The following is a 25,888-nucleotide window of genomic DNA, read 5'->3' as shown; positions in this document are numbered from 1 at the left end:
AGGTGAAAAAAAAAAAATAATAATAAAGGAGGGGGGGGGGGGACTACAGTAAAAAGGGGGTCAGTGGGTATATTAAATAGAGTATACATTTTTATTTCAGCATACGGGTACGTACAGCATAAAGATCTGAGCATCCGTATAGTTCATTTCAAGCAAAAGTCTGTCACGTCTACAGACTCAATATAAGTCCTGTCACGTTTTTCAGGCAAACATTCGTGCTGCCACGTCTGCAGTTTATTAAGACCTGTCACGTCTTCAGGCAATTTACGTGCTGCCACGTCTGCAGCTTATTAAGACCTGTCACGTCTTCAGGCAATTCACGTGCTGCCACGTCTGCAGCTTATTAAGACCTGTCACGTCTTCAGGCAATTCACGTGCTGCCACGTCTGCAGCTTATTAAGACCTGTCACGTCTTCAGGCAATGGGTTCGGTCTGATACGTTTTCGGACACAAGTCCTGACACGTTTTCAGGCACCACGCATGGGGACCTCACATATTACACGGTGTCGTCATTTTAGTTGAGGGTATTACTGGTACTGTCACGTGTGCGGTGCATGGGTTAAGCATGGAGTGGGGTTTAGAGCACCAGCGGCAGCATAACTATGCAATCCTGTCTATAGGGGAGTGGTTTGCTTTATTAGGGTCCTTTTTAATGGTTTCACCCATCAGGTTGGCGGTGGGCTAATGGTGACGGTTCATTCAGTGAGGCTACAAGTGCAAGTATAAAATTTGTTTTGTGTTTCTTTCCTTTACCGTTCCAGTGCAAGATGTCTAACATTTCAGAAATTGGTGACACTCCTAGTGGTCATGGCAGTGTTGATCAGCAGTCCGAGTGTGGAGGACCTTCCTACAGGGCATGGACCGTGCCCAAATTGATGGCAGAACTAACAAGAAGAGGGGTTCCGTTTTCTACTTCAGCCAGGAAAACTGAACTGTATAGACTTTTACAAGCTGAGTCCGCAGGGCCAAGTCAGGAAGTGGTCTCTATGAACACAATTCAGACATCCCTGACACAATTGCATACCTTGATCAATTCAATGGCAACATCATTGTCCGACGTGCAAGTTAGATTGGAGTCTGTCGAGAATAAGGTCATCTCAGGTTCTTCGGCAGGGGCCAGCGGCCCGGCCACGCAGGGAATACAACAGGAACCGCAAGCAGCTCCTATTAGTCTTCCTGATGTCACTCCCTCACATTTCGTCCCAAGCAATATTCGGCAGGACATTCTAGAGGGTAAGGATGTAAACTTGGCTACACTCCTTATCGCCACTCATGAAACGCCGGATAACAAAACGATTGCTTGCGGGGAAGTGTCAGTGATTCTGAAATCAAAAGATGTTAGGCTCAATAGGAAGCTTTCCGTTGCTGAATTTGTATTAGCCTTCAGTTTATGGCGAGATGTTGTTTGTTCAGTCAGTCCACAGAGAAGGGAGGAACTGGATTTGTATCTATATAAGGTGGTGGAACTTGGGTATAAGTATGGAGGTACAGCGTTTTATGAGTACCACAGATCTTTCTCGGCTAAAGCAGCAGCGGCACTATCCCAATTTAATCAAAAGATTGACTGGTCTAAAATGGATACTGAATTATTCTGCCGACACTTTGCAGGCCTGAAAGCACCGGCTTGTTCGTTATGTAACTCTTATTCCCATACGGCGGCTTGGTGTACCAGTAGCAATGGGTTGGCAGAATTCCAACAGGTGAAGAATTTTCAGTTCCCCTCTACTAGCAGAATGGCTTCAGGTTCGGATAAACTAGGTCGACCGATCAAGTTCCTGGGCAGATCACAACTGTGTAATAACTTTAATTTTGCAAATTGTAATTATAGTCAATGCAGGTTGCTACACTTGTGCTCCATTTGCTTCAGGGCTCACCCAAAAGCGGCCTGTCCACAGAGAGATGTCAAGACCACATGACTAGGCGTGGTGAACATAGATCTGCTCAGGCTGTTGCTAGCGGATCACCCACAGGCAGGTTGGGTACAATTCGTCCTGGAGGGCTTAGCGAACGGGTTTCATGGCACTGCCACAGGTCCCGTATGAGTGTAGCAATCTACAGTCGGCAGATAGGAATCCATCAGTTGTGTCAGGTTTAATCCAGCAGGAACTTGATAAGGGTTATCTGATTGGGCCACTGAGTCAGTCGCCATTTGATTGCTGGCGCGTCAATCCGGTGGGGGTTGTGACCGGTAAGTTCAATCCTAATAAAAAAAAGGCTGATTTATGATTTGTCAGCGCCTCATTCATCACACATACCCAGTCTAAATGCGTTAATACCATCAGAAGAATTTACCATGAAATATTCCTCAATAGACGAAGCTATTCAGGTAATATTATCCTTAGGCCATAATACGTGGCTATCAAAAGCAGACATTACTGATGCCTTTAAGTTACTCCCCCTACAACCCCAGCTTTGGCGGTGGCATGGCATTAAGTGGCAAGACGCATATTATTTTTCCAATAGACTCACGTTTGGCTCAAAATCTAGCCCCTGGTTGTTTGATCAATTTGCGAAGGCCCTACACTGGGTGTTGACAGACAAATTCTGGGTCAATCATGTCATACACTACCTGGACGATTTCTTGCTAATAGAGCCATCATGGCAGGTTCCGCAGGATCTACAGATTTTACAGTCAGTTTTCAAGGATCTCAACGTCCCCGTTGCAGCCAGCAAAGTGGAAGGGCCTAGCACCAGAATTACCTTTTTAGGTATTCAATTGGATACGCAGAAAATGGAGGCTAGTTTGCCAGCGGATAAACTAGTCAGAATCAAGGAGACGGTATCAAACGTCTCTCGGGCAACAGCCATCTCCAAAACAGAGTTACAGTCTCTCCTGGGGACTTTGAATTTTGCCATTCGGATAATCCCACAGGGGAGATCCTTTATATCTAGATTGTTGAGGTTACTCTCTTCGGCACCGGAGCAGGACAGTCCGATTCGTTTAGACCAGCAGGCCAGGGCAGACTTAAGTATGTGGGACAAATTCTTGGCTCAGTGGAACGGGGTCTCATTGTTTTCTCCAGCAGCATCCAATCAGTCGCCAGTGGTATACTCTGATGCGGCTGCCACTACAGGGTTTGCGGCCATCTGGGGTCCTCACTGGTTGGCAGATGGTTGGCCTCCGGAGATTGCGAGTTCCTCTGCCAGCATGCGGTCTTCTCCTCTTCTGGAGATCTATCCTATAGTGGCAGCAGCACAGGTCTGGGGAGCGCAATGGACCAATAAGACGGTCTTGTTGTTGACAGATAGCGCAGTGGTGGTGGAGATTCTAGCGAAAGGTAGATCGGCTGCGTTAGAAATCATGTCTTTCGTGCGGAAACTGGTATGGTTATCCTTGCTGCATCAGTTTAATTTTGTTTGCTCACATATTAGTGGTCGTGAGAATGTGGCAGCCGATGCGTTGTCCCGGTTTAATTTCCCTCTTTTCTTCCAGGTTTCCCCAGAAGCAGATCCAGTTCCGTCAGTTACACCACAATACGCAGACTTGAGGATGGATTAGGGCACCATCTCGAAACAGCACGTAGGCTTATGCGCCAATCGTTATCCAAAAATACGATTAAACTCTACAACACGGCATGGGCATGGTTCACGAAGTTCAGTGAATCGTACCCGGCGGAGGGTATGGGGCATATCTCCTATATAATGGCATTCATCGGGTTTTGCCACTCTCAGCTGAAATTGGCTTTCAGTACAATTAAAATATATCTGGCAGGGATTCAGCATTTTTTCCATTTACTCCGCCCTGAGGAACCGTCTCTCTTTTCAGCGCACCCCATTAGGGCAGTTCTGAGAGGTATCCAGAAAGAAGCAGTCAAAACTCAGGTCACCCGGCAACCTCTATCAGGCATGACATTCAAGTTATTGTCTGATTCTCTAGATAGAAGACCCTTCGGGTATGATATCAGTCTTGCTATCAAAACTGCATTATACGTGGGTTTCTTTGGGTTCCTTAGGCCGGGGGAATTCACGTGTAGTGCGGCCTCCTCCACGTATTTAAAGAAAAAGCACTTGAGTCGGGACGGTGATACTTATGTACTCAAGTTACCTCACTCCAAAACAGCTTTACCAGGGGAAGTAATAGAGATCAGATATTTCCCTACGAACAATAGGTGGTGTCCTGTTAAGACCATTCAGCAATGGTTGACGTTTATCTCAGACAGTCCAGAGGATGCCGCATTGTTCACAATAGCCCGCAAACCCCTCAGTTTATCGGTGTTCATCAAACATATACGCATGTTGCTGGTCAATACCGGCATTAACCCTCGGTCTATTACTGGTCACTCATTTAGAATGGGCGCAGCTTCCGCGGCATCTAGCAATGGGGTACCGGTTCATGTAATTAAAAGGCTAGGTAGATGGAAGTCTTCATGTTATGGTCGTTATATCCCAAATATGCATAGTGAGCTGTCCATGGCTTTCCTGGAGGGAAACGCCAAATGGAAAAGGACTTAGGAAAACTAGAAGAATGGTCAGAACTCTGGCAACTGAAATTTAATGTGGATAAGTGCAAGATAATGCACCTGGGGCGTAAAAACCCAAGGGCAGAATATAGAATATTCGACACAGTCCTGACCTCAGTATCTGAGGAAAGGGATTTAGGAGTAATTATTTCAGAAGACTTAAAGGTGGGAAGACAATGTAATAAAGCAGCACGAAATGCAAGCAGAATGCTTGGATGTATAGGGAGAGGTATAAGCAGTAGAAAGAGTGAAGTGCTTATGCCGCTGTACAGAACACTGGTGAGACCTCACTTGGAGTATTGTGCGCAGTACTGGAGGCCATATCTCCAGAAGGATATAGATACTCTAGAGAGAGTTCAGAGAAGAGCTACTAAACTAGTACATGGATTGCAGGATAAAACTTACCAGGAAAGGTTAAAAGACCTTAATATGTATAGCTTGGAAGAAAGACGAGACAGAGGGGATATGATAGAAACTTTTAAATGCATAAAGGGAATCAACTCGGTAAAGGAGGAGAGCATATTTAAAAGAAGAAAAACTACCACAAGAGGACACAGTTTTAAATTAGAGGGGCAAAGGTTTAAAAGTAATATAAGGAAGTATTACTTTACTGAGAGGGTAGTGGATGCATGGAATAGCCTTCCTGAAGAAGTGGTAGCTGCAAATACAGTGAAGGAGTTTAAGCATGCATGGGATAGGCATAAGGCCATCCTTCATATAAGATAGGGCCGGGGCTATTCATAGGATTCAGATATATTGGGCAGACTAGATGGGCCAAATGGTTCTTATCTGCCGACACATTCTATGTTTCTATGTTTCTATGTTTCACAAACTGTTAATGTAACTCAATAAACCTACTGTGTATCGATTAGTTTGGGTTCCTCTTTTTGGCCCTCTTTAGGTTTCTCTTCCTACAGCAGTTACGGCACAATTCTACTGCTTTAGAGATAGATAGGTATGGTCATCAGGTTCTCGATACGTTTCTGATAGCTGAGCCGAGCACAAATGGGTATTTAAACAATTTATGTACCTGAAAGGTCCAACCATGAAGCAAAACCTGGCATTCTTACAAATGTAGAAATTAGCCATTTCAATGGATGATCCACTCTGTATATTAGCTCTCAGTTCTGAACATTAGATAATAAAGAAAAAATTTTAAACAGTAATTTTATATTTCTTTATCTTAATTCAGATGCTATTGATGGTCCAAGCTCAAGATCAACCCAAAATCCAGGAAAATTAATTAAAACAGCCACCTATGGCAATAGGTCATCACTCTTAAAATGTAAGTGGTGCTGTTATTTTGTATATATACAACGTCTTCAATCATAGCTACAGACTACTGTATTGCAGTATTATATTGCAGGCATCTTTGTACGTCTCCCATTTAGACTCTAGATGTCAGCATTGTAATGCACAATGCTTAATAAAACCATTGCAGTTACACACTGCAAACACCAAGCACTTGTATATACATTATGGTAATGAGGTTTGTGAATATTTCTTAATTATGGATAAAATGAATTTCCGGTTTGGATTCACTGTACTGTATATGATTGTATATTGTATGCCCAGAGCTTTTACTTACAGCTGACCGTGCATATTAGGCAACTGTCTCGGAAACGTGAATTGGACATGTTAGAATTTCATATGCTGGTCTCTCTGTTCCCCCAGGAGATACAGCATGTTGCATACAGACGTGGACAAAATTGTTGGTACCCTTTGGTCAATGAAAGAAAAAGTCACAATGGTCACAGAAATAACTTTAATCTGACAAAAGTAATAATAAATTAAAATTCTATAAATGTTAACCAATGAAAGTCAGACATTGTTTTTCAACCATGCTTCAACAGAATTATGTAAAAAAATAAACTCATGAAACAGGCATGGACAAAAATGATGGTACCCCTAACTTAATATTTTGTTGCGCAACCTTTTGAGGCAATCACTGCAATCAAACGCTTCCTGTAACTGTCAATGAGACATCTGCACCTCTCAGCAGGTATTTTGGCCCACTCCTCATGAGCAAACTGCTCCAGTTGTGTCCGGTTTGAAGGGTGCCTTTTCCAGACTGCATGTTTCAGCTCCTTCCAAAGATGCTCAATAGGATTGAGGTCAGGGCTCATAGAAGGCCACTTTAGAATAGTCCAATTTTTTCCTCTTAGCCATTCTTGGGTGTTTTTAGCGGTGTGTTTTGGGTCATTGTCCTGTTGCAAGACCCATGACCTGCGACTGAGACCAAGCTTTCTGACACTGGCTAGTACATTTCTCTCTAGAATTCCTTGATAGTCTTGAGATTTCATTGTACCCTGCACAGATTCAAGACACCCTGTGCCAGACGCAGCAAAGCAGCCCCAGAACATAACAGAGCCTCCTCCATGTTTCACAGTAGGGACAGTGTTCTTTTCTTGATATGCTTCATTTTTTCGTCTGTGAACATACAGCTGATGTGCCTTGGCAAAAACTTCGATTTTTGTCTCATCTGTCCACAGGACATTCTCCCAGAAGCTTTGTGGCTTGTCAACATGTAGTTTGGCATATTCCAGTCTTGCTTTTTTATGATTCGTTTTCAACAATGGTGTCCTCCTTGGTCGTCTCCCATGTAGTCCACTTTGGCTCAAACAACGACGGATGGTGCGATCTGACACTGATGTTCCTTGAGCATGAAGTTCACCTTGAATCTCTTTAGAAGTCTTTCTAGGCTCTTTTGTTACCATTCGGATTATCCGTCTCTTAGATTTGTCATCAATTTTCCTCCTGCGGCCACGTCCAGGGAGGTTGGCTACAGTCCCATGGATCTTAAACTTATGAATAATATGTGCAACTGTACTCACAGGAACATCTAGTTGCTTGGAGATGGTCTTATAGCCTTTACCTTTAACATGCTTGTCTATAATTTTCTTTCTGATCTCTTGAGACAGCTCTTTCCTTTGCTTCCTCTGGTCCATGTCGAGTGTGGTACACACCATATCACCAAACAACACAGTGATTACCTGGAGCCATATATATAGGCCCAATGGCTGATTACAAGGTTGTAGACACCTGTGATGCTAATTAGTGGACACACCTTGAATTAACATGTCCCTTTGGTCACATTATGTTCTGTGTTTTCTAGGGGTACCATCATTTTTGTCCATGCCTGTTTCATGAGTTTATTTTTTTACATAATTCTGTTGAAGCATGGTTGAAAAACAATGTCTGACTTTCATTGGTTAACATTTATAGAATTTTAATTTATTATTACTTTTGTCAGATTAAAGTTATTTCTGTGACCATTGTGACTTTTTCTTTCATTGACCAAAGGGTACCAACAATTTTGTCCACGTCTGTAGATACACTTCACAATTACTTAGAAACAAAGATTCCTCAGAGTTGAAAATCTCTAGAAAAAAAAATATCCATTTAAGGGTGCGGCCACACATGGAAGATATGCTGTGTATTTTTCGCTGCAGAATTGCATATGGAACATCCACAACAAATACTGTAGTGGCAAAGAGATTTAAAAAAATAATAATCAGATGCTGCAGAAAATTTCCACAGTGAAAAGAGCACCTACCTTGATGTGAGGTGCGGATCCTAAAGTGTGCCTAAATCTTCATATTTACTTAAACTAGATAAAAGAAGAGAGAAAACAGGAGGCAGCGCCTCGTGTGTAAAACCGTATGATATTTGTGTAAAAACCACCAAAGCACTGATTGCGCTTACCGTATTTGGTTGTGATGAGGCACAACTCCTATGGATCACTTGTGCTGGTAAAAGGCCCGTCCAGCTTGCGGGGGTGACTGCTGCTGCTGCCTAGGTCATTACTGGTAGCCGTGGGGTACGGTGTCCGGGATTGGGTAACGGTGGATAGAGGTAAAAAATGTAACCTTATTTATAGCGGCGCTGCTGCAGAAGACAGGACTCAGATAGGTAAAATAAAGTAGGTTCTTTATTAGTATAAGTCTACGCGTTTCTGGGGCGGACTGCCCCCTTCATCAGGACAATAGGTCTGATGAAGGGGGCAGTCCGCCCCAGAAACGCGTAGACTGCCATGATCCGATCAACATATTTACGGAGGAGGGGGCCCGCCGTCGCGCCTGCTGTGAATCCAGGGGCCCTGATGAGAATCGATCATTTTAATTAACTATTTAAGTTGAAAATAAACTGTCACACAAGCTGGGCGCCGGGCCCCTTGGCAGCCCGGGCCCCGAAGCAGCCGCTTCCCCTGCTTCCCTGGTAGTTACGCCACTGACTTATACTAATAAAGAACCTACTTTATTTTACCTATCTGAGTCCTGTCTTCTGCAGCAGCGCCGCTATAAATAAGGTTCAATTTTTTACCTCTATCCACTATATACTTAAACTGCCATAAAATAAATTTTTCTAATATGCTTTATTTTTTTTACCTTTTACCAGCAAAATAGGCACTGAAGTTCAGGTGCCTATTGCGCTTTAGGATCCGTATTCCCATACAGCGCTGGGTATGGGAGTACGGACTCACTCACTCACACACTGCCAGAGCTGCGTCGCTAAAGCCTGGCATAGATTGGCTGTGTCAGGCTTTGGCAAAATGGGCACAGGCAGAAGAGCAATGTCTTATGTGAGCTACTGCCTGGGCAGGCTATTAGCAGGGCAGAGCGAGTGGGCACATGCAGGGCCGTCTTTAAAGCAGGGAAAAAGGGGCAGCTTCCCCAGGCCCAGTTGCTTCTGGGGGGCCCAAGGCAACTGCCTCTTGAGCCCCGCTGGCCACTGGAGGACCTTTCATGGGTCCATACTTTATTAACTAAGTAGCAGGACATGTAGGGAATACATGGGGGATGTCCCTGCACTTACTATTATTTCTGGGCACCGCTCCTTTGTGCTGCTGTGGCCCCCGTTACATTTATTCGCACTGTATGCTAATTAACAGCCTCGGAACACCAGGGAGGAGACCTCAGCTTTTCTCTGTGGGCGTTCCTTCTCCCTGGCTGTGACGTTCTGCGGAGCCAGCCAGGGAGAAGGAACGCCCAGGGAGAAAAGCTGATGTCTCTTTCCTGGTGTTCTGATGCTGTTACTTAGCATACAGCGCCGGAGAATGTAACGGGGGCCACAGTGGAGCAATGGAGCGGTGCCCAAAAATAATAGTAAGTGCAGGGACATCCCCCATGTATGCCCTACATGTCCTGCTACTTAGTTAATAAAGTACACGGCCGTTGTGTGTTTTGCGGTCCACAAATTGCGGATCCGCAAAACACGGATGGAGTCCGTGTACGTTGCGGAAAGGCACAGACAGACATTAATAAAACTGCCTATTCTTGTCCGCAAAACGGACAAGAATAGGACAGGTTATATTTTTTTTGCAGGACCACGGAACAGAGCAACGGATGCGGAAAGCACACGTAGTGCTGCCCGCATCTTTTGAAGCCCCATTGAAGTGAATGGGTCCGCATCCAAGTCACAAATACTGCGGCTCGTATGCGGACCAAAACAACGGTCGTGTGCATGAGGCCTAAGTCCAAACTACTTGTAGCCAAAACGACACAAGCTCCCACTAAGAAAGTGGTGTATTCTTTCAGCACTCAACACTTTTTGTGCCATTTTGGCTATGTAGCTGTAATATGCTGCCCTTACATAGAAAAACAATAGTTTTCACTATTAGGCAACCGAGAGCACGTTCCTAGGGAGTCAGGAAGTTGAGTGGCTGCACTATACTAAGTGTGACCCCCTGAAGTCAGCTGCATTGCCATTCTTAGGATAGTGATGCAGTTAGATACTGCAGTGGGCTACTGGAGCCGATGGTTCCTAAGCCTGAGGCCTATAAGGCAGTATATCCCGGTGCAAAAGGGGGATGATGACATCATCACGTCCACATGCACCAGGACGCAGCACGGTGACGTCAGTACAGTTGGTTGCCTGCGTCCCAGCATCCCATGGCGTAGGCTGGAAATGGCTTGCAGCCTGCATTGCAGACGCTGGGCAGCGTGACTCTCGTGAGTATTCGTTTTTTCCTTTACTAACCACTGAACATTACTAGTGGAGGATATTACTACTGGAGGGGTATTGAAGAGCATTACAACTGGAGGGGCACTGTGGGGGGAAAGATTACTTCTAGAGCCATTGCTACTGGAGGAGCACTGTGGCAGACATTACTGCTGAAGAAGCACTGTAGAGGACATTACTACTGTGGAGGACATAACTACTGGAGAGGCACTGTGGGGAAAGATTACTTCTGGAGCCATTGCTACTGGAGGAGCACTGTGGCAGACATTACTACTGAAGAAGCACTGTAGAGGACATTACTACTGTGGAGGACATAACTACTGGAGAGGCACTGTGGGGACTTTACTTTTAAGGGGCACTGTGGGGTACACTACTATCAGGGGACAATGTGGGTGACATTAGTGGCAGTACTATAGGGAGCATTAATGGGGGCAATATAGAGGAATTTTTAATATTGTGGCATTACTGAAGACAGTGGGGACTTTTAATACTGGGGCACGTTATGAAGGATTTTTTGTACTGTAGACATTATTACTGCGGACACTGTCGGGGACATTATTAATACTGGGGGTACTATAATGGCATTATCACTAGAGGTACAGTAGGGGTATTATTGCTGGAAGCACGGTAGGGGTATTTCCATTATTAGGAGCATATTAGGGGACATTATTTGTGGGGGGCACTATACAGGCATTATTAGTGGGAGTATAACGTGGGGGGAATTATTAGTGGGGACATTATTACTACTTGTGCTATTATTTTTCAGCAGTATAGTATTTGGGGGCATTGGGGAGAACAGCAGGCACAATATTGAGTGTGGCAGCAGGATGGCAATAGTGGGGCACCATGATGTGGAGTTTGTGTTGACAACGTGGGTTGGATTATGGAAAAATGAGGAATCTAAGATGCCTGTGTGGGAAACTCTGCAGAGTCAAGATGTGGCTGAAAGAAATTGTTATGGTGGTCTGGGCCAAACAGAGAAGATGAGGAAAGAGAACATTTACATCAGAGGAGACGTCACTGGATGTAAGAGGTATGTGGTGCTGTATTACTCTGTATGTTTAGTAGTGCTGGCAGGCAGTATGTTGTTGGTAGAGCTGGCTCGCTGCTTGTGACCTGCGTTTCACCTCATCATCCCCCTCCTCCATATCTTAAGAGACAACTGGAGGAGGAGGGGAGAATGTGGAACCCCACCACAGAGGGGAAGCTTCTGTGGAGGTATTTTTGTGCTTCTGGGGCAGTATGTTGTGCTACATTGTGGTATTTGGTTCTGCTGGGGCAATATATTGTTTTCTGCAGCAGAAAAAAATACCATAGTGCAATACAATAAACTACCCCAGCAGAACCAAATAACACAGTGCAGTATAATATACTGCCCCAGCAGAAGCAAATACTACAGTCCCCAGCAGAACCTCTTGTTGCACTGTGGTATTTGGTTCTGCTGGGTCAGTACATTATCCTGCACTATTGTATTTGGTGCTGCAGGGGCAGTATATTGTGCTGCGCTTTTGTATTTGGTTCTCTACATTTGGTTTGCTACAGAACCAAATACCAAAGTGTAGAACAATATACTGCCCCTCTATCGTATTGCTGGCCCGTCTATGTATGCCCCACCTACTTGAGTTGACTCCGCCTGCATGTGTTGGCCCCACCTTCTGTCAATTTGGCTCTGATAGGAAGTATTCAGACTTGGATCAGCACCAGTTAGAAATACAGCCCTGGCTGACATATCTGCTTTAGAAAAACTAGGCATAGTTAGTGTGACCTGTATTAAACCTGTGGAATGGAGGGAAGGTGGGACCTCAGAATTAACTCCTTTGGTGGACCTAATATACCCCAGTCTGACAGTGAACAGGAGTGCACAGTGAAGGGGCTATGGAGTTTGAGATGGCATAGCTCAGCTCATTAACAGCCAGTGTCTTAGGGTAAATCCAAACATTCTGGAACTACGGGTTGCTTTAAAAAAATAATAATTATGGGGGCCTCCACCAACCTTAATCCAATCCTGTTTACAATATAGTGTCACATGCACTTTAATAACATGTTAAATGCATCAAACATAGTTTATCCACTTATACTTTTGTTCACATTCTTCACAGATGCCAGAACACCGACTTTAGATCCGGACACAATGCACCCAAAACTGAGGCTCTCAGAAGACCTACTTACAGTACAGTGTGCTTGGTTAGGAAAATTTAACGCTAATCATCCACCAAGATTTGATAAACTCATGCAGATTCTAAGTAGAGACTCCTACTTCTCTGGCAGTCACTATTGGGAAGTAGACGTCCTTCAGGCAGGACAGGGATGGTGGATCGGAATCACATACCCATCTATACAAAGGAAAGGAGATACAGAGTTGAGTCGTCTTGGGTGGACCAGTGGATCATGGTGCATTAAAAGATATGATTATGAGTACTGGGCCTTCCACAAAGGAGAGAGGAAAGCGATTCATCTTACTAACCCTCCAGAAAAAATTGGGATTTTCCTGGACTATGAATCTGGAGTTCTATCATTTTTGGATGTCACGTCTGGAATGAAGCATTTGCATACCTTTCGATGTAGATTTACTGAACCTTTGCATCCAGCTCTTCGATTATGGGATGGGTCAGTCACAATGTGTAGACTGACTTAATAATGAGGCTAGGTTTACATCATGGTTTATATCCTCTGGTTAGTAGATACGCTAAAAACATATACAAATGAATGCCAGTGGCACCGCTTACTTCTATGGGTCTGTGTGCCATGTCCAGTTCATTTTGGACATGGATAACACACAGATGAAATACAGTTGTGTGAATATGCCCTGAGATTTCTGTTTTAGGATGGCATTGCTGTACCTTCTGCATTTACAAGTTTTTTTCATTAATAAGAATTCTGTTCCCTTAAATTTATTGAAAAATATGGATTCATGGATTTATAGGTTGCAGAAGATGTGAGGATCTTATATAATATGTGACCCTGCTACAGTTATCTGTACAGCATATGTTTATATGGTTTATAACTATCACTAAAGGTTGGTTTACCATAATCTTTCAGAATATACATAGGCCAATATTTACTAATGAGATTGTGCCTAGACCTGGTCGTAAAATGTGCCACAATTTGGCACTATTATCTAGCATGAGCCACTGTGATAAATTTTGTGGATCCTTACACTGCCTGGTCTAAGTTTACGTCTGAATCCCTCCCCCAGTTCTAAACCAAGATGGTTGAGATTTAAAGGGATAGGAAAATAAAGAGCCTAGAATTAAGTATGCTTTGTTTAAATATCAATTTTGAGAATGATGTTTGCAGATCAACCATTTTGTATCTTGAATTACTTCTAGCTTATATGTAGGATGTTAATATATAGTAAATGTATGTTTCTTCTGAAGATAGCTTTATGCAATAGCAATGGGCAATAAAAAATCCATAAAATAACTCCAATCACATAGAAGTGAGCAGAGTAATTGTTACATCAACGCCCAACACACACTTCAGCCAAATTACCACTAATTACCCCTTAAATAGATGTTCCAAGACCCCTAAACATTTTAAAATGAATTAATCAAATGACAAAGGAACTCAATTACTCCATATGAATAATGAAGCCAGTCACTGGTCTCAGCAGTCTCATGCGCTAGTCTGGGATGTCGTTGATGCAGAAAGTAGTGATTGGCTACCGTGATCACACGGAGTTCTCGGAGAGGACATTGTTGCAGTGATGGAAACACAGAACAGTGGGCAGCATCAGGAGAGGGCAAACAGACTAATGAGTTAGTCATCTTGTGTTTTTCTATAATAATCCCTGTTACTATCTAAAAATATTGGGGGGATTGGGAAACCCCTTCAAACTAAAAATTACATTTGAGCAGCCAACTGAATGTTGGTAGATCATAGCAGAGATATGTTGCAATCTAGGACAGTTACGGCAATTTGGGACTGTCTCACTGAACCTTCACCCTTCGGCAGGCTTGGATACGTTTTTAGAAAAAAATAAAAAATTACCGCCTCTGTAATTGTAATTCTTGTTTTTAATTGTTGATTAAGTCTGATTGGTACTTAGAACAAGGAGGGAAATATTTCCTTCATAGAGCAGATAAGTCATGATTTTGACCTTCTTTAGGATCAATAAGGGAATCAGCAGTTCTAAAGTTTAGCCATACCCTATCCCTTGTATTATTTCTATGATAACTATGTTTGCTAGGGGTTAGGAAAGAAGGCTCCTCACTACCTAACATTGTGGGTGAGGAGTAACATGCCATATTATTGTCTTGGTTCCTGACATCAGCAAAACAGTGACTTCAAGGTAAAGTCCACGTCCCCCAGCAGGACATCTCTTGTGGTCACATGGGGACACGTTACAACTAAAGTAAGTCATCCACTGCAGAGGAGCATGTTACCCCAGCTATGCAAGAAGTTTAAGTGTGGGGACCGGAAGTCGGGTGAAGACCGCTCTTTTCCCAGGTCCTGCTGGGGAAGGAGGGGGGGAGATTAAAAAAAAAAAAAAAAAAAGGGCAACCCCTTTAAGAGATAAGTTAAACTCCCTATAAAAAATAAATTGCATTTATGTTTTAGACAATGAAGACACTGGTGTTGACTTTTGTGGTTTGTAAAGTCATGATCAGCAGTATATGAAATTATAAAAAAGTTAAATGTTTATGTCAATGGTAAAAAAAATTAAAACTGTACAAAACCATCATTAAATGAGTTGTCCCAAGCTTTCAACTCATTCTCCATAAACAAGACGAGGATCACGGTCTCATGATTGGTGGATGTCTCATTGGTCAGGTCTCCACTGATCACTTATCCATTATACTATGGATAAAAGGAGAAGCTTAAAACTTGCTACAACCACTTTAATGGCCGGCATTAAAAATTAACTTATTTAGAATACTTCCTTAGGGTAAGGCAAAGGGTGACCAGAGCTGGCTTTAGATGTTGGCCTGCGTCCCTAGTGCTTGATCCCCAAACTTACACTTGGTGCACAGAGATATGGGAAGACAACTGTATAGGATGCAGCTATTCTCCTTTGTTTAGTGAGGAGGCAGTTTTATTTCGGAACTACATGGTGGAAATCAATAGTCTGTATTGCACAGGGTACCAAGCTACCTAAGCGCTTGCTGTGGAGGAACGTACTCCAGGGACTACCACTGACCTAAGTAGGTCTGCGTTTGCAGTTTATTTGCATGTCACTGAGTTCAGTATTGTAGCCAAGTCGATTCAAGTGAAGTTTCATAGTCAAGTGTGTTACTGCGTCAGAGGTGGAGAAGCCACGGTGCTCAGTTCTACTAGACGTGGGAGTCCCATATCCCACATCAATCAATGTGGCCACCTCTAAGTCGCCTTTTTCTCATTTATTATTCTAATTTGTGTATTGTAATGTAAGCAGCTAATGTTCATTTATTAATTATCTAAAAGGATTTCCCACTTAAACAGATTTTTTTTTCTCATATAGCTGTCCCTCTGAGGTTCTACATTTCCTGTATAAAAAGTTAATCCACCAAGGAAAAACAACTTAAAAGGGTTGTCCAGAATTAGAAAAGCATGGCTGCTTTCTTCCAGAACTAGGCTGTGCTGGGGTGCTCAGCTACACTGAAATAAATAGGGCTGAGCTGAAATACCAGACACAACCTGGGGACAGTTTTGGCACCGTTTTGGGGGATAAAAGCAGACATGTTTTTCTAATCCTGGTAAACCCCTTTACTCATAACCGGCCATAAAAACAGCATTGATCTCAGTGAACTCCTTTTTGCAAAGGGTCGTTTATTCATAAAATGTATCCGGTTAACAAAGTGCAAGATTTTAGTAAGTAACGAACTGAAAAGGTGCAGTTGGAAAATTTCACAGTATTCAACATATTCTTAGAGCATCTGTCAGCATGATCAACCCTAATAAACCAGGCACACTGGCGGGTAGGGTTAATCATGCTGAGGGAAAAAACCCTGTCTTGTATCAATCTGTTAAGCCTTTCCTGGGAAATTGTTTGATGCACTGAGGGGCTGACCTCATCGCCATCATCTTTCCCCCTTAGCCATTCCCTCCCATTGACAGGGCCAGGCATCCTCACTGTCCTCCTGCCTGGCCCTAATATCTTATACATGAGTTAGCGAGCGATCAATCATGTGCATTTTGGATCTTATTAAGGGGAGGTAGGGGGGGCAGCTGAATAAGATGTACTGCACATGCGCCTACTGAACTCACGGCACATGCGATTCTACTGCACATGCACCAACTGAACTCAAGCCGACATATGAGCAATTCTACTGCACATGCGCCATCTGAACTCTCTTTGGCATATGCATGGAATTTCATGGTCCCGAAGAAGGACAGTGAGGATGCCTGGCCCTGGGAGTTGCAAAGGGAGAAAGGCGGTGGTGAAGCAGCTAGGTCAGCAAAAGAATACAAATTTCTCAAACACCGTGCAGTGGAAGGCTACACGACAGGGGAACGTTTCACTCAGCATGATCAATCCTGCCTGGATTGATCTTGCTGACAAGATGCTCTTTAAAGTTGTTGTTTTTAAAACATTCAAACTGCATTTGAATGGGATGATAAATCATGCATTATGGATTCCTTTTTAAGAAAAGTCAGAATTATAAACCAAGGACTGTTGCTGTAGAGGGTGATGCACTGAATGTTAACATGCCAGGAAACAATATATCCCAAAATGAGTAACCAATATTTCAGTAAACATGCTGGAAAATAAATAAATATGAATTCATATGCATGTCTATTGAGGGCATAGCGGTATTTATCTTACTCATGCGCCATGTGCAGCAAATCTATACAAGCATTACATAAAGGAGAGATGATGCTAGGCTACTGCTAGCCTTACAGCACAGTGAAATCATTTCATAGGAAGCAAAGCCACTGCCAATTATTTATTCGATTTATTTTTTCCAATGTAAATATCAAAGTATAAGAATCATTCACAAAATGCTGTGATTTGCAAATGTCAAAATCTGCGTACAAAACAGTGATTGCCATGCGTTTGTCACAGCCTTACAAGCAACACCATTTTCACCCATTTAGACTAGACAAATCTAGTACAACAACTCGATCGGACATGCCACTGAATCGTTTGGTTACAAAAAAGGAGCCAAAACCCTGTGCAATGAACTTCTACAAAGAACATGTCTTGGTAAGGTAAAAGGTGAAAAACGGTTGGGTAGTGGTCAGGCTTTAAGCTCCTAACACTTCGTTCTTGTGTTGTAATTCTCGATTGCTGCCTCTGTGACAGATTCGTCCTCCTCGATGTCTGTCTTAACCGTCTTGCCTTCTAGGTCAAAGATCTCCTCGGGAGGGAAACCATGTGGCTCAGGCCACCTTCACGGTCAACATGTTCAGTGTTATCACAGTGCCTGCAGGGATTTTTGTTTTTGCCACTACAGATTTACCAAGCTGAATGAGACAAAAGGAGAAATTATTCACATGGGTAGGAAAGCCTTTCTGAGGCTAAAGTAAAAAAATAAATCATCAATTACTTCAACAAATTCCTTTTTCGATATATTTTTTATTGCCCGGCTTGATACCAGGTTGTCAGTTTTTCTATCAATGTGGACCTCCATGTGCCTCATATTAATAGTAAGTGACCCCATCAACAAGCAACATACAATTAATGTGTGGCATAATTTTTAGCGTTTTTATTTTTTTCTTCAAAATTTCTATTTGATATAGAGTATCGTGAGGTTTCGATACCAAGTAAAGTATCGAAAAGTCCAAATGCTGGTATTGTGACAACTCTATAACCATTGTGCTTGGTATTGCAGCTCAGCCCCGTTCACTTAAACAGGAATGAGCTGCGCCTAGGCCATGTGATGTGACCAAGGAAGAATGCACAGATGCACCACAGCCTCTTCACACAGCTGATAGTCAGGAGTCAAAGGAGTCAGACCCCCTGCTTATCTGATATTGACGACCTATCCTGAGGGCAGGTCATCAATATCAAAATCTCAGAAAACATCTTTAAAGCTCTCCAAGAACAATAAGAAATTTGTAGTTTGTGTGCCAATCATGGGACTAACTGTCCTAACCTTGATGGCTTTACCCAATACTGTTTACTAGGGATGAGCGAACTTGTGTTTTCAAGTTTGGCGTACAAGGTTCGTGTTCTCTAAGAATTCCGTTATCATCGACCATAAAAAGGTATGGTCTGTGGTAGCGGAATCCATAACAGAATTCTTAGATAACCTGAACCTTGTACGCCAAACTTGAAAAAACAGGTTTGCTCATCCCTACTGTTTACCTAATGATAAATGCTTTTATAGGTGTCAAAGGGTCCATTTACATAGGCAGATTATAGGGCCTATTATCAGGAATGAGCAATTGTACAAATACTCGTTTCCCCATTTAAAAGGGCTGCCTATAACAGTCAAACACAAGATATCCTTTGACACAGTTATCTCTCCCAGTCCCTTCTATACATAAGTACGCTTTAAAGGGACACTGACAGGCACTATAAACATATTTAGTTATTCCTATGCAGTCATAGATCTATTAAAGTGTATTCCAATGATATAAGAGTACCCCCTGTCCGCATTGTAAACCATGTAAAAACAACTTTATATTCATCTGTCAATCACATTTCTTTATGCCCAAGGGGCGTTTTTTCTCATACCTTTGTGCCCAGCCGCGCCTCAGCTGTCGATTCCTACCGCCGCCCAGCTCATTATTATTCACTGTGCTGGGCGTTCTTACATTCTATGACTGCATAGGAATAACTAAATATGTTTATAGGGCCTGTCAGTGTCCCTTTAAGCCACTGCCAGTATACTCTGATAGCAACATTTCCCTCAAGAACAAAAGGAGTGGGCAGCCTTGGCAGGTCCCTATACACAGAGGCGTAGCTGTAGGAAGTGCAGAGGTAGCAGTCGCTACCGGGCCAAGGAGCCTGAGGGGGCCCAAAGACCCTTGTTCCGCATAGGAAGACACTGGTATTATAGGAAAATGCATGCTAGTCAAGTTACACCTCTCGCTGGAGGGAAGGGTTTAGGTCAAGAATTTGGCATGGGGTGGGGGGGTGCCATTTCAATTTTTGCTCAAGGCAGCACGAAGGCTATGTGCTTCCCTGGCCACAAAAGCACTGAGGGAAGGGGGCCCCAAGCTGAACTCTTGCAGCAGGGCCCATGAGTCTTTAGCCTATACACCTTAGATGATCATCCGGTCCAGTTAAAATGCCCGTAATGGCAAAATTAAACCTAAATGTGTACGACCAGCTGAACAGGAAGTTTTAAAAGATGAGCCGCTAATAAAGTTTACACATCTGAATAAATGTTTATGAAGGCTGTCCAAAATGGAGATATGCTGGTTATAGTAGTGACCATTGGAAAAGATATTGTACCAGACGTCCGGTCAATGATTCCCACTCTGAAGGATATTATAGTCAGCCTCTTCACCGTTTGAAATGCTTGCTAAGGCTCTGTTCACACTGCCGTGTTAATTACGGTATTCTGTTTCAGCATAGGAACAGAATACAGGAACTGTCATATCCAGGATATGGTGGACATCACCAGTGCCTGATGGATCAGATTCATTATAATGGGGTTCCCTGCGTTTCCGGCATGAGTATCAGCATTCTGCCAGACAAAATACCACTTATATTATATCTAGATGTATCTTTGCAATACTGTTCAGGTTTGAACACAGAGAAAAAGACTAAATACTAAAGCTGGCCATATGCATTAGATCTAAGTCAGCCGAACCTGACAATTTAATTTAATTATTAATGAAGCAGGTGCGTGACGGAAGTAAGTGACGTTGCGCTGCCGGCCGGCCTGCTACGGTAGTTTGATAGCGAGTACTACTACAGAGGATTGCGCTACTTTAACATAGCTACCCCACTGGTTAAGGATTAAATGACTACACTTTACATATGAAGACTGCTGTGCGTGGGGCCCTGTGCATTGGAGGGGGTCACTATTTACACAGGGACACTTGTTATGGGGGGGGGGGGGGGGGTGTCAATCTGTGGATGAGAATATTATATTAGAGATATAGAATATATATATATATATATATATATATATATATATATATATATATATATATATATATATATATATATATATATCTCTATCTATCTATATATATATCTATCTATCTCTATCATAAGTTGCTATATATGCGTCAGCTACAGATGCCCCCTAACAGTGCGTTATCCACAGATCCCCCATAATAATGTCATCCACAGACCACAATTTGTTCAAACCCACCAAAAGCACACCTTTTGGTTCAATTTTTTTTTTCTTATTTTCCTCCTCAAAAACCTAGGTGCGTCTTATCATCGGGTGAGTCTTATAAAGCGAAAAATACGGTAATTTGTTTGGGGGCCTCCTGATGGCTGATGTCAGAGGAAATAAGGATTGGACATGCTGGATTTTAACTGTCTGATTCTTTTTTTTTTTTTCTCCAGCTTAGAGCTCAGCAACACATCTGACAGCTGGATCAATTCTACTAATGTAAGTGCACAGTGGTGTATGTACAGTACGCTGGTGGTGGCAGCACTGAGACTGTACAGGTATGTAAATAGGAGATAGAAATCTATTCACATCATGTTTGAGCCTTCCATCAGAAGGCTTGAAAAAGGTAAAAAAATAAATCAAATAAAAAAAAAAATAATAATAATTTTGTTGTTGAAGTTCTATAAGAAAATTCCAGTTTTATGGCAATTACTTCTGTAGGATATGCCATATTAGGTGGTAAGTTTTAAATAGAGGTAAAATCTTGAAAAAAAAACAAAAAAAACAACAAAACACAACATGGAGTAAAACTTGATTCCTTGGGTGAGAAACAAGCATTAAACTATTACTGCCATTTTATTCTATTTATTCATAAAAAAAAAATAGAAAAAAAACCAAACATAAATGGGTTCTAAGGGAGAATTAGGCTACTTTCACATTAGCGTTCGGGGCTCTGCTTGCGAGTTCCGTTTGAAGGCTCTCACAAGCGGCCCCGAACGGATCCGTCCAGCCCTAATGCATTCTGAGTGGATGCGGAGCCGCTCAGAATGCATCAGTCTGGCAGCGTTTGGCCTCCGCTCCGCTCAGCGGGCGGACACCTGAACGCTGCTTGCAGCGTTCGGGTGTCCGCCTGGCCGTGCGGAGGCAAACAGATCCGTTTGAATTTGACACAATATGGCTCAATTTTCAAACGGATCCGTCCCCTATTGACTTTCAATGCAAAGTCTGGATGGATCCGTCTGTGGCTACTTTCACACTTAGAATTTTTTCTACAATATAATGCAGACCGATCCGTTCTGAATGGATCCCATCGTCTGCATTATATGAGCGGATCCGTCTGGGCAGACCCCATACGGATCCGCTCTGAACCCAAGTGTGAAAGTAGCCTTAGGAGAAACCCAAAACTATCTAATAAAATAAATCTGACAAAATATTATTTTCTGTGATTTTTCCAATGACGAATGTCCCAGAAAACAAATTACAGGCAGGAGAGGAAATGACAAGCAGTCTCACCCTTTTAGTTAGTCACTGACTTCGTACAAGTCAGTCAAACAAACACTCAACCCTATCCATTTTTGGCTTACATTTAAATGCAGAACATTTTAAGACATGCCATACACTTCATAACTTACATGTATTACTAGCTACATAACCAATTCCAAAATCCCCCTTTACTGCTATCTGCTCCAACCTTCTGAAAAGCCTTGCTCGCTAGACTCTGAAACATGGCGGTACTAGGTCAGCCAGAGTTCTAATTGATCCCAAGGTCTGTGAGGTTCTAAGATGTTAGAGAAGAGATTCTTTCCCCTGCTAGATCTTGCTTTGCACATGGAGCCATCACCACACTAAAACAGGGCCTTCTCCCAGATCTGTTACCCTATAGCTTGAAAGCACACAATACACTAATATGTAGTTTTCTGCTGTAGCATTAAAGTGACTGTCTAATAAAGGCAAACTCTAAGATACGGCCCTGCCCAGGACTCCCTTCTATATGCTAGAATTAACAACCTGGCCTGTCCATGAATTAAATGGTTGCCCACTCTCCTGAAGGACTGTCATGTTATGCCACAATTTCCCGGCATTGGCCACTGCTGAGGATATGAATAACTAGGTGTCGCATACCACCATAGAAGATTTAACATTACACTACAGACCTCCTCTGTTGGGCTGAATTTTATGTGCTTAAAAAGCTATTTTCTTCATGGCCAGCCGCATAACACTAAAATAAATAGTATATTATTAAATGAAGAAAAAAAAGAAAAAGTCCCATTTACCAATCCTCATCATCAATAATGCGTTCACCACTATATTGTACAGCTTATTATGATTACAGTGATACCAAATATTGTTTTGTGATATGCACAATGGAGTGCAGAAAAATGGTGCATTACAGAGAAACAATAACTGTTAGCAAGTGCAAATTGAGGCTGCAAATTGCAAAACTGTTAAAGGGATTTTTCAGGACTTTGATACTGATAACCTATCCTCAGGACAGGTCTTCAATATCAGGTTAGTAGTGGTCCGCCAACCGGCACCTCCAAAGATCATCTGTTTCGGGCAGCCACCAGGGCCATAAAATATACACAGTGGAAAGAGCCAGAAGCAGAAAGCTCCATTCAGTGTGTAGTGGCTTTGCCAAGGTACTGTAGTGGGTACTTCAAGTTAATGGGAACTGAGCTGCAGCACGCAGTTGACAGAGCCTTCCATCCACTGTATAGTTACCGCTTCCAGTGGCTGCCTGATCAGTGATGGTGCAGGGTTTGGGACCCCCACCAACCTGTCACTGATCACCAACTCTGAGAATAAGTCATCAGTATCAGGTTGTTAGGCCCATGGCTGTCATGTCAATTCAGAAGCCAGTGATTGCTTTGCAGGGTGAAGGGGGGGAGCTATGAGGTGAAAAGGAAGTCCCCTTCCTAACCATTTAGATGCACCCAAGGGGTTAAATAACTGGGATCAGAGTTCTCTCATCCTGGCTGCTAGAGCTGTATAATACAGCTGGCACCCCCAAATGATGGTGCAGTCACAGTGTTGACTGGCTTCTATTAGTGATGCAGCAATGAGTGGAAAAGAATTAATAATGAGATGGTTATGCATGGATTTGGCACTCTAAGGATTGTTGTCAAAAGGAAAATTAGATGTTACCTTATTGTGGCAAGCCATTTCACAAGGCAGGAGACGTTTTACTGGAAAGCCCATTGCCTTCTCTACTAGCCTTATAGACTTCACTAGCTCAGCTAGTTCACTCATTTCAAGGGAAGCATTGTGGTCAGTTCCTTTCCAAGTCTTGTCTATGGTTACATGGCGCTCAACCACTTTGGCGCCCATTGCTACGGCTGCAACCGTAATAGCAATGCCAGTTTCATGGCCAGAGTAACCGATTGGGATGTCTGGAAAGGCAGACTTAAATTCCTACAAGAAAAAAAAAAAAAACTATTACAAAACACATAAAAAATATGTACTTTAGAGTCAGTTTATGATCAGAGAGTAAAATTTCTATTTTTTTTTTTTAATCGAAAAGAAAAAGGCCGCAGCACATCCAGGTGGTGAAAAAAATGTGTTCTTTATTCACCCATATACAGTCATGTGAAAAAATTAGGACACCCTTTGAAAGCATGTGGTTTTTTGTAACATTTTTAATAAAAGGTTATTTCATCTCCGTTTCAACAATACAGAGAGATTAAAGTAATCCGACTAAACAAAGAAAACTGAAGAAAAGTCTTTTCAAGATCTTCTGTAAATGTCATTCTACAAAAATGCCTATTCTAACTGAGGAAAAAGATAGGACACCCTCACATGTATTCCCTCTTAAATTGGCTCAGATCTCACACAGGTATATCACACCAGGTGCACATAATTAGTAGATCGTTACTTTGCATGTTGAATGAGGCTTGCCCTATTTAAACCTCAGACATTTAGTTTGGTGTGCTCCTGACTGTTGAAGTGAGAGTGAGCACCATGGTGAGAGCAAAAGAGCTGTCAGAGGACTTCAGAAAAAAAGATTGTAGCAGCCTATAAGTCTGGGAAGGGATTTAAAAAGATCTCAAAAGATTTTGAAATCAGCCATTCCACTGTCCGGAAGATAGTCTACAAGTGGAGGGCTTTCAAAACAACTGCCAACATGCCCAGGACTGGTCGCCCCAGCAAGTTCACCCCAAGAGCAGACCGCAAGATGCTAAAAGAGGTCTCCAAAAACCCTAAAGTGTCATCTCGAGAACTACAGCAGGCTCTGGCTACTGTTGATGTAGAAGTACATGCCTCTACAATCAGAAAGAGACTGTACAAGTTTAACTTGCATGGGAGGTGTGCAAGGAGGAAACCTTTGCTTTCCAAGAGAAACATCGAGGCCAGACTGACATTTGCCAGAGATAAAGTTGACAAAGACCAGGACTTCTGGAATAATGTTCTTTGGACAGATGAGTCCAAAATTGAATTATTTGGACACAACAGCAGAGGACATGTTTGGCGTAAACCAAACACAGCATTCCAAGAAAAGAACCTCATACCAACTGTGAAGCATGGAGGTGGAAGTGTCATGGTTTGGGGCTGCTTTGCTGCAGCAGGACCTGGTCAGCTCACCATCATAGAATCCACGATGAATTCTACTGTGTATCAGAAGGTGCTTGAAGAACATGTGAGACCATCAGTTAGAAAATTAAAGCTGAAGCGGAACTGGACCATGCAACATGACAATGACCCAAAACATACTAGTAAATCAACCAAAGATTGGCTGAAAAAGAAGAAATGGAGAGTCCTGGAATGGCCAAGTCAAAGTCCAGATTTGAATCCCATTGAGATGCTGTGGGGTGACTTGAAAAGGGCTGTACGTGCAAGAAACCCCTCAAACATCTCACAGCTGAAAAAGTTCTGCATTGAGGAGTGGGGTAAAATTTCCTCAGACCGATGTCGAAGACTGGTAGATGGCTACAAGAACCGTCTCACTGCAGTTATTTCAGCCAAAGGAGGTAACACTCGCTATTAGGGGCAAGGGTGTCCTATCTTTTTCCTCAGTTAGAATAGGCATTTTTGTAGAATGACATTTACAGAAGATCTTGAAAAGACTTTTCTTCAGTTTTCTTTGTTTAGTCGGATTACTTTAATCTCTCTGTATTGTTGAAACGGAGATGAAATAACCTTTTATTAAAAATGTTACAAAAAAAACACATGCTTTCAAAGGGTGTCCTAATTTTTTCACATGACTGTAGCAACTTTCTCAAGCTTGAGAACAGTCCCTTTAAGAGGACTGAAACGTCACTATATGGGTGAATAAAGGACACCACCTGGATGGGCTGCAGCCTTTTTTCCTTTCTTGGCACTCTGTTTACTGTGAGATTGATGGTGCTGCTAGGATTTTCATTTTTGCTTTTTTTAAATAGAGATAATGACATGGAAAATTTTAAGTAAAAAAATAAAATAAATAAAATTTATATATAGACACACACAGTTGCAAGAAAATTTCTGCACAGATTGGTCATAAAATGTGATCTGATCTTCATCTAAGTCACAACAATAGACAATCAGTCT

At 42.6% G+C, this 25,888-nt stretch overlaps 2 protein-coding genes across 2 annotated transcripts in view; one reads left to right on the top strand and one right to left on the bottom strand.

Moving 5' to 3' along the window:
- Positions 1 to 15,078, top strand: part of TRIM14 (tripartite motif containing 14) — a 94,132-nt gene extending 79,054 nt beyond the window's left edge. The window contains exons 4-5 of the mRNA XM_044285786.1: positions 5,653 to 5,745; positions 12,521 to 15,078. Of these exons, the coding sequence (XP_044141721.1) occupies positions 5,653 to 5,745; positions 12,521 to 13,056 (629 nt within the window). The 3' untranslated portion in view covers positions 13,057 to 15,078. The remainder of the gene's footprint in view (positions 1 to 5,652; positions 5,746 to 12,520) is intronic.
- A 2,196-nt stretch (positions 15,079 to 17,274) lies between these two features.
- NANS (N-acetylneuraminate synthase) overlaps positions 17,275 to 25,888 on the bottom strand; it is a 48,771-nt gene continuing 40,157 nt past the window's right edge. The window contains 3 exon segments of the mRNA XM_044270779.1: positions 17,275 to 17,725; positions 17,727 to 17,807; positions 23,510 to 23,776. Of these exon segments, the coding sequence (XP_044126714.1) occupies positions 17,597 to 17,725; positions 17,727 to 17,807; positions 23,510 to 23,776 (477 nt within the window). The 3' untranslated portion in view covers positions 17,275 to 17,596.

The sequence above is a fragment of the Bufo gargarizans genome, chromosome 1 (assembly GCF_014858855.1).
Source record: "Bufo gargarizans isolate SCDJY-AF-19 chromosome 1, ASM1485885v1, whole genome shotgun sequence".
NCBI lineage: Eukaryota > Metazoa > Chordata > Amphibia > Anura > Bufonidae > Bufo > Bufo gargarizans.
This window is presented reverse-complemented; position numbering and strand designations above follow the sequence as displayed.